Raw genomic sequence first — 15,092 nt, 5'->3', positions numbered from 1 at the left:
CCCACTGAGCACCATAACTGTGCAAGTGGCAGTGCCAAAGGAGTGGGGCCTGAGTGGGGGTGGAGCCTGAGTGGGGATGGTGAAATGCCAGGGGGAGGCAGGTTGGAATTCGGCAGGGGTGGGAGGGAAGGTGGGAGATCTGCAGGGCTTGGAGGGAAGGGGGAAGCTCAGCAGGGGTGGTGATTGGAGAAGGGGGAGGGGGTTATTGGGGAGGGAGAAAACTCTGCAGGGGGGGTGATTAGCTGGGATGGGGGTTGGGGGTATGTCCGTGAGGCAGTGGGGGGAGACCGGCACATGGAGTGATTGGCGGTGGGGAGACTCATAGACCAGCACAGGGAGTAATCGGCAGGTGGGGGAGGGGGGATCCCGATGTCCATGGGACGGCTGGGGAGGGGCAGCAAGAGATCTCCCAGTGTGCTGGGAGATTGGGGTGCCTGCACAATGGCACCCCAAGAGCTCAGCAGCCAGCTTCACCAGCAAGCTGAGGCTGTCTATTTTAAGATATCCAATATTTATACGGGATCTTTAAGGTACTGTCACTAGTGGGCTCTTATTTTTACTGTTTCCTTTCTCTCCCCAAACTGATTCTACAGCATGCATTTTCAAGCTCAGGTCATCTCTCACTCCTGTACTAATGACATCCTTAATTAACAGAACTATCCCACCACCTTTTCCGAGCTTCCTATCTTTTTGAAATGTCAAATACCCTTCAATGTTCACGTCCTAGCTCTGGTCACCCTGCAACCATGTCTCTGTGATGGTTAGCACGTCATACATATTTATATCCTTTAGTGTTAACAATTCATAAAGTTAAAGTTTATTTATTAGTCACATGTAAGGCTGACATTAACACTGCAATGAAGTTACTATGAAATTCCCCTTGTCGCCACACACACCGGCACCTGTTCGGGTCAATGCACCTAACCAGCACGTGTTGATGAAGGTAGGGCAGTTGATGTCATATACATGGATTTTAGTAAGGCGTTTGATAAGGTCCCCCATGGTCGGCTTATGATGAAAGTGAGGAGGTGTGGGATAGAGGGAAAGTTGGCCGATTGGATAGGTAACTGGCTATCTGATCGAAGACAGAGGATGGTGGTGGATGGAAAATTTTCGGACTGGAGGCAGGTTGCTAGCGGAGGGCCACAGGGATCAGTGCTTGGTCCTCTGCTCTTTGTGATTTTTATTAATGACTTAGAGGAGGGGGCTGAAGGGTGGATCAGTAAATTTGCTGATGACACCAAGATTGGTGGAGTAGTGGATGAGCTGGAGGGCTGTTGTAGGCTGCAAAGAGACATAGATAGGATGCAAAGCTGGGCTGAACAATGGCAAATGGAGTTTAACCCTGATAAATGTGAGGTGATTCATTTTGGTAGGACTAATTTAAATGTGGATTACAGGGTTAAAGGTAGGGTTCTGAAGACTGTGGAGGAACAGAGAGATCTTGGGGTCTATATCCACAGATCTCTAAAGGTTGCCACTCAAGTGGATAGAGCTGTGAAGAAGGCCTGTAGTGTGTTAGCTTTTATTAACAGGGGGTTGGAGTTTAAGAGCCGTGGGGTTATGCTGCAACTGTACAGGACCTTGGTGAAACCACATTTGGAATATTGTGTGCAGTTCTGGTCACCTCACTATTAGAAGGATGTGGAAGCGCTGGAAAGAGTGCAGAGGAGATTTACCAGGATGCTGCCTGGTTTGGAGGGTAGGTCTTATGAGGAAAGGTTGAGGGAGCTAGGGCTGTTCTCTCTGGAGCGGATAAGGTTGAGGGGAGACTTAATAGAGGTTTATAAAATGATGAAGGGGATAGATAGAGTGAACGTTCAAAGACTATTTCCTCGGGTGGATGGAGCTATTACAAGGGGGCATAACTATAGGTTCATGGTGGGAGATATAGGAAGGATATCAGAGGTAGGTTCTTTACGCAGAGAGTGGTTGGGGTGTGGAATGGACTGCCTGCAGTGATAGTGGAGTCAGACACTTTAGGAACATTTAAGCGGTTATTGGATCGGCACATGGAGCACACCAGGATGATAGGGAGTGGGATAGCTTGATCTTGGTTTCAGATAAAGGTCGGCACAACATCGTGGGCCGAAGGGCCTGTTCTGTGCTGTACTGTTCTATGTCTTTCAGACTGTGGGAGGAAACCAAAGCACCCGGAGGAAACCCACGCAGACACGGGGAGAACATGCAAACTCCACACAGACAGTGACCTAAACCGGGAACCGAACCCGTGTCCCTGCCGCTGTGAGGCAGCAGTGCTAACCACTGTGCCGCCGTATATTCATCCTTTTTGTTATGAATTCTGTGTACATTCAGATACAGAGTCTTTAGCTCTGTCTTTTTACCATTTTTGCCATTTCTGGCCTTAGCTGCTGGTGCACTCTGAAGTTTGTGCTCTCCATCTATTCCTGCCACACTCTGGTCATCATTACCCACATCGTTATCCTGTTCGATTACCCTGTTGCTTCTCTTTTGATATTCTATATCTCCTCTCACATGATGCCTTCCCCTCAATATTTAATCTAAAGCCCTCTCTACCACTCTAGTTATACAACCCACCAGAACTAGTCCCAGTATAGTTCAGGCGAAGACTGTCCCAGGAACATAACTCCCACTTTCCCCAGTGCTGGTGCCAGTGCTCCATGAATCAAAACCCATTTCTCTCAGAATCAACCTTTAAACCACACATTTAACTCTCTATTCTTAATTACACAACATCATTTTGCTCATGGCTCAGAGGTATAATCCAACAATTATTATCTTTGAGGTTCTTATTAATTTAGCTCCTTGCAGCTAATAACGCTTCAGCAGAATTTATTTCGAATCCCATTTATGCCATTGGTGCCCACGTGGCCACAACAACTTGATCTTCTGCCTCTCACTACAAATTCTGCTCTAGCCCTGAACAGATGTTCTGGACCCCGGCATCATAGCCGCCTGGACGTATGGTCTCAGCTGCAGAGAACTGTGTTGAACCCTCTGAATACAAAAGTATGTATGAAAACTTTCCCTCCCTGATGCATGGCAGAGTCTGCAGCTCAGCCTCCAGCTCAATGACTCTGAGCCAAAGCTCCCCAAGCCGCAAACACTGACTGCAGATGTGTTTGCCCCGGGTCACACTGGCATCCAGAAGCTCACACATGCTGCAGCCTTGACACACTGCCTATCCTGTCATCCTTAATGTGTGTTAATTAATTACTTAATTATAATATTCAGTTATTTATTTGCCTTTTTTGTATATTTTGGTAAGGTTACCACCAGAATATATGCTGTGTTAACCCTTAGTAGTCATGATGTGGAGATGCCGGCGTTGGACTGGGGTAAACACAGTAAGAAGTTTAACAACACCAGGTTAAAGTCCAACAGGTTGGGGCCATCCTTGTGTGTGCGGAACTCACCTGAAGAAGGGGCTTAGAGCCTCGAAAGCTTGTGTGGCTTTTGCTACCAAATAAACCTGTTGGACTTTAACCTGGTGTTGTTAAACTTCTTACTGTGTTTACCCTTAGGACAGGAATAGACTTCAAACACCCAGGAGATACTGACCAAACAACTAATTCTTTTCCCTGTAGTAGAGTAAGAACTAATCACCACAGGATGAGAAAGGTAGAAAAAACACAAGGAAACAAACACATCCTTCTGCTCCTCACCAAACCCACTCAGTTCCTTGGCTGCACTCATTTGTCACGACTGCACTAAAGAACCTTGAATTTATAGAAAACTGAAGCTGGGAGTAGAGAAACCAAATTCAACAAATTAGCTAATTTGCTACTCAACTCTCTCAGCAGAGTGTGTTTACCTGTCTGAGGCTCCAAGAAAGAAATAAACTTTGTTTACTTTCACAGTACTTTCCAATTAGAGTAGATGGTCTAAAATTCACAACCCACTGTCAAAAGTTCAAACTCCAGCTAGATCAGTTAATCAGGAAATCTGTTGGCCTTTAATAAATCGCACCCTCACCCATCCACATTTCTGTGCTTTTCAATCGACACAATTGAACAGTAATCAGGAGTAAATTCCTGGTAATCAAGAAAAGCTTTCATAAAACAATGATCAATAAAAGAGACAGTCAGTTATCAAAAGTCCTTTGGTGCAAGCAATCACCCACCAAGTTTATATAGAATCATAGAATCCCTACAGTGCAGAAGGAGGCCATTCGGCCCATTGAGTCTGCACCGACCACAGTCCCATCCAGGTTCCCTTAACCTCACATATTTACTCTGCCAATCTCCCAACTCCAAGGTCAATTTAGCTTGGCCAGTCAACCTAACCCACACATCTTTGGATTGTGGGAGGAAACCGGAGCACCTGGAGGAAACCCACACAGACACGGGGAGAATGTGCAAACTCCACACAGTGACAAAGCAATATAGAAATAAATTCAGCATTTTTGGTTCAGAGTCTGTGCAGGAAACTGCCGCTTTGAGAACTCACCCTCTTAAAGATATTCTGAGGTAATGCAGAAGAATCCTGGTGTGGTGATTTCTTTGAAGTGCTCTGGATCTTCAGTAGCTTGGTGTTAAACTGCATGAATTATGATATAATAAAAAATGTAAGAACTTTTAGCAATTGCAAAAGGTTATTTGGCTAACAAACTACTCACTTTTCTTTTATCTTTTATTCATTTGTGGGGCATGAGCGTTGCTGGTTGGCCAGCATTTATTGCCCATCCCTAGTTATCTTTGGAGGGCAGTTGAGAGTCAACCATGTTGTTGTAGCTCTGGAGTCACATGTAGGCCAGACCAGGTAAGGACGGCAGATTTCCTCCCCTAAAGGACATGAGTGAACCAGATGGGCTTTTCTGAAAATTGACAATGGTTTCATGGTCATTGTAGATTCCTAATTCCAGATATTTTTATTGAATTCAAATTCCACCATCATTAGCTAAACCTAGATTAATAATCTAGCGATAATACCACTAGCTAATTGCTATTTTCCAACACTATCTGCCTATTTTTGCAGCTTAATCAATCCATTATTTTTTTAAGAAGCTCATCTATTGTTGTTTGAACTCATTGACCTGGATTTTCACCAAGCCAGGTTAACTCATGAGCCCTATGAAAAGGAAGGGTGGGTTGCGATTCCAGGATTCCAATTCCCATTCTTGGGCTGTCCAATTTTTGGGCGTGCTATAAAGCATGCAGGCTGCTTCCTGTCAGGAGCCCACATCCTGCAATCCCGACTTGACCAGCTCCATTGCAAAAATAAGTATCTCCTACTCCTTCACAAATGTTGGGTCAGGATTTTCAAGAGTTGTTATTCAAAGCCCGTTAGAGGAGTTGTGAACACTGGCATGCATGAGGGAACCCTTTGAAAGGTCAGTTTAAAAGGGCCTCCTCATGCCTCCGAAGACATGTTATGCAACTCCATCCACTCCGTATAGCCCTTCCTTTCCCCCTGCCAAGTTCTATCCTGCCACCCACGCCTTTATGTCCTTTCAAATTCCCTAAGCCAAGGTCGAGCGCTCCTGTGCCCACTGAACCACTGTCCACTTTCGAGAATCAATGAACATCACAGTGTCTGATGAGATGTATAAAAATAGCTTTGAAAGATGATCAATTTCTTATGAGAAAAAAAATCTGGAGCATGCTAATAAAAATGTCAATCATTTGAAGTTTCACAAACCATAAACCCTTGAAACAATTTAACTTTGTGTCAACAAACATTGTGAAATTAACCACAGAGGTCAGAGAGGCTGAGCAGTCAATCAAATGAAAACCGCAGGGATCTGTGCTAGGATCCCAACTGTTCACATTATATATTAATGATTTGGAAGATGGAACTGAATGTATTATCTTCATATTTGCAGATGATACAAAGTTGGGTGGGAGGGTGAGCTGTGAGGCGGATGCAGAGATGCTTCAGTGTGATTTGGACAGCCTGAGTGTGTGGGTATCTGCACGGCAGATGCAGTATAATGTGGATAAATGTGAGGTTATCCACTTTGGCAGCAATAATAGGAAGATAGATTATTACTTGAATGTGTGTAAATTGAGAGAGGTGGTTACTCAATGAGGCCTTGGAGTGCATCAGTCGCTAAATGTAAGCGCACAGATACAGCAGGAAGTAAAGAAGGCGAATGTTGGCCTTCATAGCAAGAGGATTTGAGTAGAGGAACAGAAATATTTTACTGCAATTGTATAGGGTGTTGGTGAGGCCACACCTGGAGTATTGTGTGCAGGCTATAGAGCGAGTGCAGCGAAGATTTACCAGGCTGATTCCTGGGATGGCAGGTCTGCTTTATGAGGAGAGACTAAGTCAGTTAAGATTGTATTCATTGGAGTTTAGAAGAGTGAGAGAGGATCTGATAAAAACTTATAAAATTCTATCAGGTTGGACAGGGTAGATTCAGAAAGAATGTTCCCGATGGTGGGGAGCACAGATCTAGGGGAGATAGTTTGAGGATAAGGGTAAACCTTTTAGAACTGAGGTGAGGAAAAATTTCATCACCCAGAGGGTGATGAATATGTGGTATTCACTACAACAGAAAGTAGCTGAGGCCAAAACGTTATGTGATTTCAATAATAAATTAGATATAGCTCTTGGGGCTTGAAGTGGGGAAAAACATAAAGATGGGGACCTGACCCATAAAATGGCTGCCTGGCACATAAAAAGGTTACCTGGGAAAGAAACATTAAGCAGGCACTGACTTTTAGCGCAGACAGCAGGACAGACAGTTATTTAAAGTTAAAAATGCAGGAATCAGATACTGCAGGAAGCCAGTAAGGGCTTGAGGCACTTTAAGATTAGGACAGACCTAGGACAATAAGGACTGATAAAGAGATTAGCCATAAATGGGAACGGGAATACATGAATGCAGGAAAACCAATTACTGTATGTATAGACCAAAACTAAGTCATTGATAGTAACAATGCAATGCTAAAAGCCAATGTCTGTATATGTCTGGTTGTAACGATGTGTTAAATTATCGATCCTACTCAGCTATAACGATGTGTTAAATGGCTAATGTCCGGACTATCCATTGTCTGAAAAGTATAAAAATGAACCACTCCTATTGTATCATTGAGAGAAGGTAGCTGCTAAAGTACTGTGGAGTGCCAGTGCCTCTCTCCACGAAGCTTCGTTAAATAAAACTGTATTGTTGAGCCTCCAGTCTGACTCCAGTGGTAATTTTCCCACAACAGGGCTAAAGGGAACAAGGGATTTGTCTACATGGACTTCAGCAAGGCCTTTGACAAGGGCAAAAACATTAGTGGGTGTCAGATATAGACCCCCAAACGGCAGTGATGATGTTGGGAATGACATCAAATACGAAATTAGTGAAGCATGTGATAAGGGAAATTGGTGATCATGGGTGATTTTAATCTGCACATAGATTGGGCAAATCGAATTAGCCACAATGCCGTAGAGGGGGAATTCCTGGAGTGTATACAGGATAGTTTTCTTGACCAACATGCGGAGGAACCAACTAGAGAGCAGGCCATCTTAGACTGGGCACTGTGTAATGAGAAGGGAATCATTGTCAATCTAGCTGTACGACACCCCTTGGGGATCAGCGACCATAACATGAAAGAATTTTTTATCAGGGTGGAGAATGAAGCACTTGATTTGGAGACTAGGGGTGCTGAATCTTAATAAAGGAAACTACGAGGATAAGAGGCGTGAGTTTGCGGGCGGCACAGTAGCACAGTGGTTAGCACTGCTGCTTTACAGCTCCAGGGACCTGGGTTCGATTCCCGGCTTAGGTCACTGTCTGTGTGGAATTTGCACATTCTCCTCGTGCCTGCGTGGGTTTCCTCCGGGTGCTCCGGTTTCCTCCCACATTTCAAAGATGTGCGGGTTAGGTTGATTGACCATGCTAAAATTGCCCTTAGTGTCCTGGGATGCGTAGATTAGAGGGATTAGCGGGTAAAATATGTAGGGATATGGGGGTAGGGCCTGGGTGGGATTGTGGTCGGTGCAGACTCGATGGGCCGAATGGCTTCTTTCTGTACTGTAGGGTTTCTATGATTTCTATGAGTTGGCCTTGATAGACTGGGGAGAGTTATTTAAAGGGATGACAATGGATAGGCAATGGCAAATATTCAAGGAACGCATGGGGGAACTGCAGCAACTGTTTATTCTTGTCTGGCACAAAAGCAAAATGGGTAAGAGGGCCAATCCAAAGAGGGCCTAACAAAGGAAATTAGAGAGAGAATCGATCAAAGGAAGAAGCCTACAGATTGGCCAAGAAAAATAATAGGTCTGAGGATTGAGAGCAGTTTAGAATTCAGCAAAGAAGGACCAAGGGTTTGATTAAGAAGGGGAAAATACAGTACGAAAGTAAGCTTGCAGGGAACATAAAGATTGACACTAAGAGTTTCTATAGATACGTGAAGAGAAAGAGGTTGGTGAAGACAAATGTAGGTCCCCCACAGACAGAAACGGGGAATGTATAATAGGGGACAAAGAAATGGCTGAGCAACTGAATACATACTTTGATTCTGTCTTCACAAAAGAGGTCACAAATCATATGCCAGAAATAAAACAAAGAACAAAGAGCAAAGAAAATTATAACACAGGAACGGGCCCTTCGGCCCTCCAAGCCTGCACCGACCATGCTACCCAACTTAACTAAAACCCCCTACCCTTCCGGGGACCATATTCCTCTATTCCCATCCTATACACGCTCCTTAAAAGCCACTACCGTATCCACTTCCGCTACCTCCCCCGGCAGCGGGTTCCAGGCACCCACCACCCTCTGTGTAAAAAACTTCCTGGTACTTCTCCTTTAAACCTTGCCCCTCGCACCTTAAACCTGCGCCCCCTAGTAATTGACTCTTCCACCCTTGGAAAAGCGGGTGAGGTGCCTGAAGATTGGAGAGTGGCAAATGTTGTACCTTTGTTTAAAAAGGGCTGCAGGGAAAAGCCTGGGAACTACAGGCCAGTGAGCCACACATCTGCGGTGGGTAAATTGTTGGAAGGTATTTTGAGAGACAGGATCTACAGGCATTTGGAGGCGCAAGTACTGATTAGGGACAGTCAGCATGGCTTTGTGAATGGAAAATCATGTCTCACAAATTTGACTGAGTTTTTTGAAGGGGTAACCAAGAAGGTAGATGAGGGCAGTGCAGTTGATGTTGTCTCCATGGACTTTAGCAAGGCCTTTGACAAGGTACCGCTTGGTAGGTTGTTGCATAAAGTTAAATCTCACGGGATCCAGGGTGAGGTATCTAATTGGATACAAAATTGGCTTCTTGACAGAAGCCAGAGGGTGGTTGCAGAGAATTGTTTGTCAAACTAGAGGCCTGTGACCAGTGGTATGCCTCAGGGATCAGTGCTGGGTCCACTGTTATTTGTCATTTATATTAATGATTTGGATGTACGAGGCAGGTTTTTTGTACAGAGGGTGGTGGGTGCTTGGAACACGCTGTCATGGGGAGGTAGTGGAAGCAGATACGATAGTGATTTTTAAGGGGCGTCTGGACAAATACATGAATACGCTGGGAATAGGGGGATATGGTCCCTGGAAGGGAAGGGAGTAGTTCAGTCAGGCAGCATGGTCGGTGCAGGCTTGGAGGGCCGATGGGCCTGTTCCTGTGCTGTAATTTTCTTTGTTCTTTGTTAGTGGAAGATAGTTTTAGATTGTTCTAGGAAATAAAGCAATGGAACCATAATCCATTCTTTATATGTTTTAAAAGAAGGCAAATGGGATGTTGGCCTATATCGCAAGGGGGATAGAATATAAAAGCAGAGATGTCTTGCTGCATCTGTACAGGGCATTGGTGAGGCCGCAGCTGGAATACTGTGTGCAGAATTGGTCCCCTTATTTGCAGAAGGATATATTGGCCTTGGAGGGAGTGCAGAGAAGGTTCACCAGGTTGATACCAGAGGTGAGGGGTGCTGATTATGAGGAGAGACTGAGCAGATTGGGTTTGTATTCATTGGAATTTAGAAAGCTGAGGGGGGATCTTATAGAGAACTATAAGATAAAGAAGGGGTTGGATAGGGTAGAGGTGGAGAGACTCTTTCCACTTAGAAAGGAAACTAGAACTAGAGGGCGCAGCCTCAAAATAAAGGGGGGTCAGTTTAGGACAGAGTTGAGGAGGAACTTCTTCTCTCAGAGGGTGATGAACCTCTGGAATTCTCTGCCCACTGAAGTGGTGGAGGCTACCTCGTTGAATAAGTTTAAATCACGGATAGGTGGATTCCTGATCGGTAAGGGAATTAGGGGTTATGGGGATCAGGCGGGTAAGTGGAACTGATCCACTTCAGATCAGCCATGATCTTATTGAATGGCGGGGCAGGCTCGAGGGGCTAGATGGCCTACTCCTGCTTCTATTTCTTATGTTCTTATGTTCTTAATTGCATGACAGTGTGATTCCTGATTGTTGTCAGTGCCTTGCTGTGGAGATCTGTGTCCCACTGTACATCGAAGCAGAATTTGTTTTCTGTGATCCGTATTTTAAGCAGATAGAATGACAAAATACTTAAGCCAAAATTGTTTTTTCAAGAGGAAATTTGTGAATTTAGTTTCTCGCATAGAGTTACCAGCTAGTCTGTTAACAAAGAACTGGATGCTGCATTTTATGAAGCCAGGCTCTAGGCTGTGAATGAAACGTCAGAAAACATCCAAGTCTTATGTCCCGACATGAACCTGGTAATGAAAATTAACTTTAAATAAACATTAGAAGCACTTGAATTGGCTTGCATTATTTATCTTATATTAATATTCTGGATAAATAATTTGCTTTGATGAGAACAGTGTTTTCTCTGAGATTACAGCATGCTGTGAATATATTCTGAGAATGAAACATGTATGTATTTTCTAAGAACGACGGGCACAATTTAATTTTAAGAGAACACTGACACATATCTTTTCTTTTTTGAGGGAAGAGATTAACTTTGGGTGATAAACTAACTCGGCAAGAGATTGTAAAAGCTGGGCTTGATTTATATCCCATTGGTAAGTCACCTTTCCACAGCAGGCAGCTTGGTTGGCTGCTGGCATCTGAGGATCAAGGAGCCTGGCAACCTCCCAACTTATATTTGTGGCAGGAGTGGACAGGTTCCGTGGTGTCTGACACGAGGGAGAAAGGGTTGTGGCGGTGGGGCAAGTAAAAATAGTAGTGGTCCAGGCTGTCCTTGTGGGACACCTGTGCCTCCGGGTCTCACAAAGAAAACAGGGAAGGCGATGGCCGAGTGGTATTATCACTAGACTATTAATCCAGAAACTCAGCTAATGTTCTGGGGACCAAGGTTCGAATCCCGCCATGGCAGATGGTGGAATTTGAATTCAGTAAAAAATATCTGGAATTAAGAATTTACTGAGGACCATGAAACCATTGTCGGAAAAGCCCATCTGGTTCACTAACGTCCTTTAGGGAAGGAAATCTGCCGTCCTTACCCGGTCTGGCCTACATGTGACTCCAGACCCACAGCAATGTGGTTGATTCTCAACTGCTCTTGGACAACTGGGATGGGCAATAAATGCTGTCCAACCAGCGATGCCCAGGATGCAGAGATGCTGAGTGTGTGGGCATATGCATGGCAGATGCAGTATAATGTGGATAAATGTGAGGTTATCCACTTTAGTAGCAATAATAGAAAGACAGATTATTACTTGAATGTGTGTAAATGAGAGAGATGGATTTTCTTTATTCATTCCTGGGTCATGGGTGTCGCTGGCTGGGCCAGCACTTATTGCCCATCCCTAGTTGCCCTTGCTCAGAGAGCAGTTGAGAATCAACCACCTTGCTGTGGCTCTGAAGTCACATGTAGGCCAGAAGATTTCCTTCCCTAAAGGACATTAGTGAACCAGATGGGTTTTTCCAACAATTGACAATAGTTTCATAGTTATCAGTAGATTCTCAATTCCAGATATTTTTTATTGAATTCAAATTCCACCAGCTGCCATGGCGGGATTCGAACCCGGGTCCCCAGAACATTAGCTGAGCTGTTAGATTAAAGATCTAGTGATAATACCACTCGGCCGTCACCTCCCCGAGACCGAAATACTCAGCGAGACATTGGTGTCCTCGTGCATCAGTCACTGAGAGTAAGCGCGCAGGTACAGCAGGCAGTAAAGAAGGCAAATGGTATGTTGGTCTTCATAGTGAGAGGATTTGAGTGTAGGAATAAGGATGTTTTACTGCAATTGTACAGGGTGTTGGTGAGGCCACACCTGGAGAATTGTGTGCAGTTTTGGTATCCTTATTTGAGGAAGGATGTCCTTGCTATAGAGGGAGTGCAGCGAAGGTTTACCAGGCTGATTCATGCGCAGGTCTGTCATATGAGGAGAGACTAAGTCAGTTAGGGTTATGTTCACTGGAGTTTAGAAGAGTGAGAGGGGATCTCATTGAAACTTATAAAATTCAGAAAGAATGAGTCCAATAGTGAGGGAGTCCAGAACTAGGGGTCATAGTTTGAGGATAAGAGGTAAACTTAGAACTTAGTCCAGCAGAAAGCAGCAGAGCAGCGATGCTGATTGGTTGTTGCAGGGAAGATTTGCATAGGTGCAGTCACTGCTACCAGAAGGTAGACCTCCAGAAGACACCCTCTGTGTTCGAGTGAAGGCAAGGTCCAGCAGAGGACAGCAGGGTGGTGATGCTTAGTGGTTAAAAAAAAGGGAAAAGTTAGGCTGAAGGGCCTGTTCCAATGTTGTAAACCGTTATGACTCTATAACTGAGGTGAAAAGAAATTTCTTCACCCAGGGAGTGGTGAATGTGTGGAATTCGCTACCACAGAAAGTAGTTGAGCCAAAATGTTGTCTGATTTCAAGAAGAAATTAGATATAGCTCTTGGGGCAAAAGGGATATGGGGGGAAGGGGAGGTTCAGGATATTGAATTCAATGATCAGCCATGATCAAAGTGAATGGTGGAGCAGGCTTGAAGGGCCAAATGGCCTCCTCCTGCTTCTAGTTTCTATGTTTCTATCATGAATTTAAAAAAACTGAAACTCACTTCTTCTTCTAGTTATTAGGTGTTGTTGAGTGGCACTTCATGGCCAAGCTTCCAGAGTCACTCGTGGATTAAACCGTAACAGATATCCCACTTCACACAATAAAGTTACCTGCAGCACAATCCTTCACTGGCTAGGTTATTGCCCATCCCTAATTACCCTTGAGAAGATTGTGGTCAGCTGCCTTTTTGAACTGCTGCACTCCATGTGGTGCAGTTACACCCACAATGCTGCTAAGAAGGGAGTCCGAGGATTTTGAGCCAGTGAAAGTGAAGGAACAACAATTTTAGGGAAATAGAAGTAGGTGGTCTTGGTGATGGAAAGGATATGTGGTCAGTAGTCATCTTGTAATCAAAACAAACGCCAAGGTTTGTGAGCCATTTGCATCAATCTCAGATAGTTGTCAGGGAGAGGAATGGAGTTGGTAACTAGGGAATGGAGTTTGAAACGGGGACCAAAGTCAATGGCCGTAGCCTTCTTACTGTTTAACAGGAGGATATTCTTTTGGAAGGAGAGTGGTCAGGGTGGTGTGTGGAGGTGGGGTCGGGTTCATTCATGGTGGTGTGGGGGGAGGCGGGGTCAAAACAGGAGCAGGGGGATCTTAGAGTTGGGCATGCAGGTTGGAGGGGGAGAAGCAGAGGAATCCTATATGGCTGGGGTTGGGGGGGGGGGCAAGGAATCCCAAGGGGGGGGATTGTTGATGGGGGGTTGGGAATACCTTGGGGTTGATTAGTCGGGCGGGGGGGGTGCGGGGTAGGAGTGGAGGGTGGAGAATCCAGAGTGTGAGGGGTGTCCTGTGCAGGGGTCAGTCTGGATATTTAATAGTTACACTGAGGTTAGAAATGGTTTTATTTCTTTTAACTGTTCAGATTAAACTATTGGTGTAAAACTGGCACGACCAGCCAAAAATAGCTTCGTCAGATGGTTCCCAGCAGAGCGCAGTTGTCAGGGGAAGTTATCGCTTCTCGCCTTACCTGGGGACTTGCGAGAGGGATTCCTCAGCACACCTTTGGGCTAACCCTGAGATCTGACGCTGGGAAACCAGGAAGTTGCACCATATACCAATCAAGCCATTAGTGAAGCCTGAGGTCAAACCTGCTCCCTCGTAGCTCTTTCATAGGCTGGTTTAATCCTCTCAAAAAACTTCCCTTTTTACACAATAATTCTGTCCTTACCTCCATCTGCAATTTGATGATCTCACTTTGTTTCTCTCTCTCCTGGGAACGCATCTGCCTGTTCACTAGTTGAATCTCTGTTTCCTTTTTGTCAATAATTCCATTCAGCTCTTCCTCCTTTATTTCAACTGGCAAATAGTTTAACCAAATGTTAATAAACAGAAGTAGAATTAGAAAATGATATATAAAATGTCACGAACTGCAGCTTAACCAATAGCATCTGTCGGTTTAGCAGCATTCTTTATTTTTGTCTCTATTCTTGTTTCTATTTATAAAATATACATTATTAATAAATTTAACAAATTGCTCTCTCACTTTTATATTTACGCACCTCATACCCTTATCCTGTCACCTCAGGTTCTGTAATATTAATTCCATCAATCTAAGCAAGCTGTTAACCTGCCTATGCCCTCCTTAAATTATTTACAGTCCTTTTCATAGTGTAATAATATAGATTTGTTAGGGTATTTAGAGGGATTAAGCTCTGCAAGATTTTTTGTTCATCCCCTTTCACCTTTGTTTGAACAAGGGTGCAATAGAACATAGAACATAGAACAGTACAGCACAGAACAGGCCCTTCGGCCCACGATGTTGTGCCGAGCTTTATCTGAAACCAAGATCAAGCTATCCCACTCCCTATCATCCAGGTGTGCTCCATGTGCCTATCCAATAACCGCTTAAATGTTCCTAAAGTGTCTGACTCCACTATCACTGCAGGCAGTCCATTCCACACCCCAACCACTCTCTGCGTAAAGAACCTCCCTCTGATATCCTTCCTGTATCTCCCACCACGAACCCTATAATTATGCCCCCTTGTAATAGCTCCATCCACCCGAGGAAATAGTCTTTGAACGTTCACTCTATCTATCCCCTTCATCATTTTATAAACTTCTATTAAATCTCCCCTCAGCCTCCTCCGCTCCAGAGAGAACAGCCCGAGCTCCCTCAACCTTTCCTCATAAGACCTACCCTTCAAACCAGGCAGCATCCTGGTAAATCTCCTCTGCACTCTTTCCAGC

At 44.6% G+C, this 15,092-nt stretch overlaps 1 protein-coding gene across 1 annotated transcript in view; it reads right to left on the bottom strand.

Annotated features, from left to right (window-relative positions):
- Positions 1–15,092, bottom strand: part of LOC144495231 (uncharacterized) — a 137,996-nt gene that overhangs the window by 12,781 nt on the left and 110,123 nt on the right. The window contains exons 9-10 of the mRNA XM_078215298.1: positions 14,074–14,201; positions 4,432–4,521 (exon numbers count right to left, since the gene is read on the bottom strand). Of these exons, the coding sequence (XP_078071424.1) occupies positions 4,432–4,521; positions 14,074–14,201 (218 nt within the window). The remainder of the gene's footprint in view (positions 1–4,431; positions 4,522–14,073; positions 14,202–15,092) is intronic.

This window comes from Mustelus asterias, chromosome 6 (genome assembly GCF_964213995.1).
Source record: "Mustelus asterias chromosome 6, sMusAst1.hap1.1, whole genome shotgun sequence".
NCBI classification, from domain to species: Eukaryota; Metazoa; Chordata; class Chondrichthyes; order Carcharhiniformes; family Triakidae; genus Mustelus; species Mustelus asterias.
The sequence above is the reverse complement of the archived record's forward strand: the minus strand, read 5'-3'. Positions and strand labels throughout refer to the sequence as shown.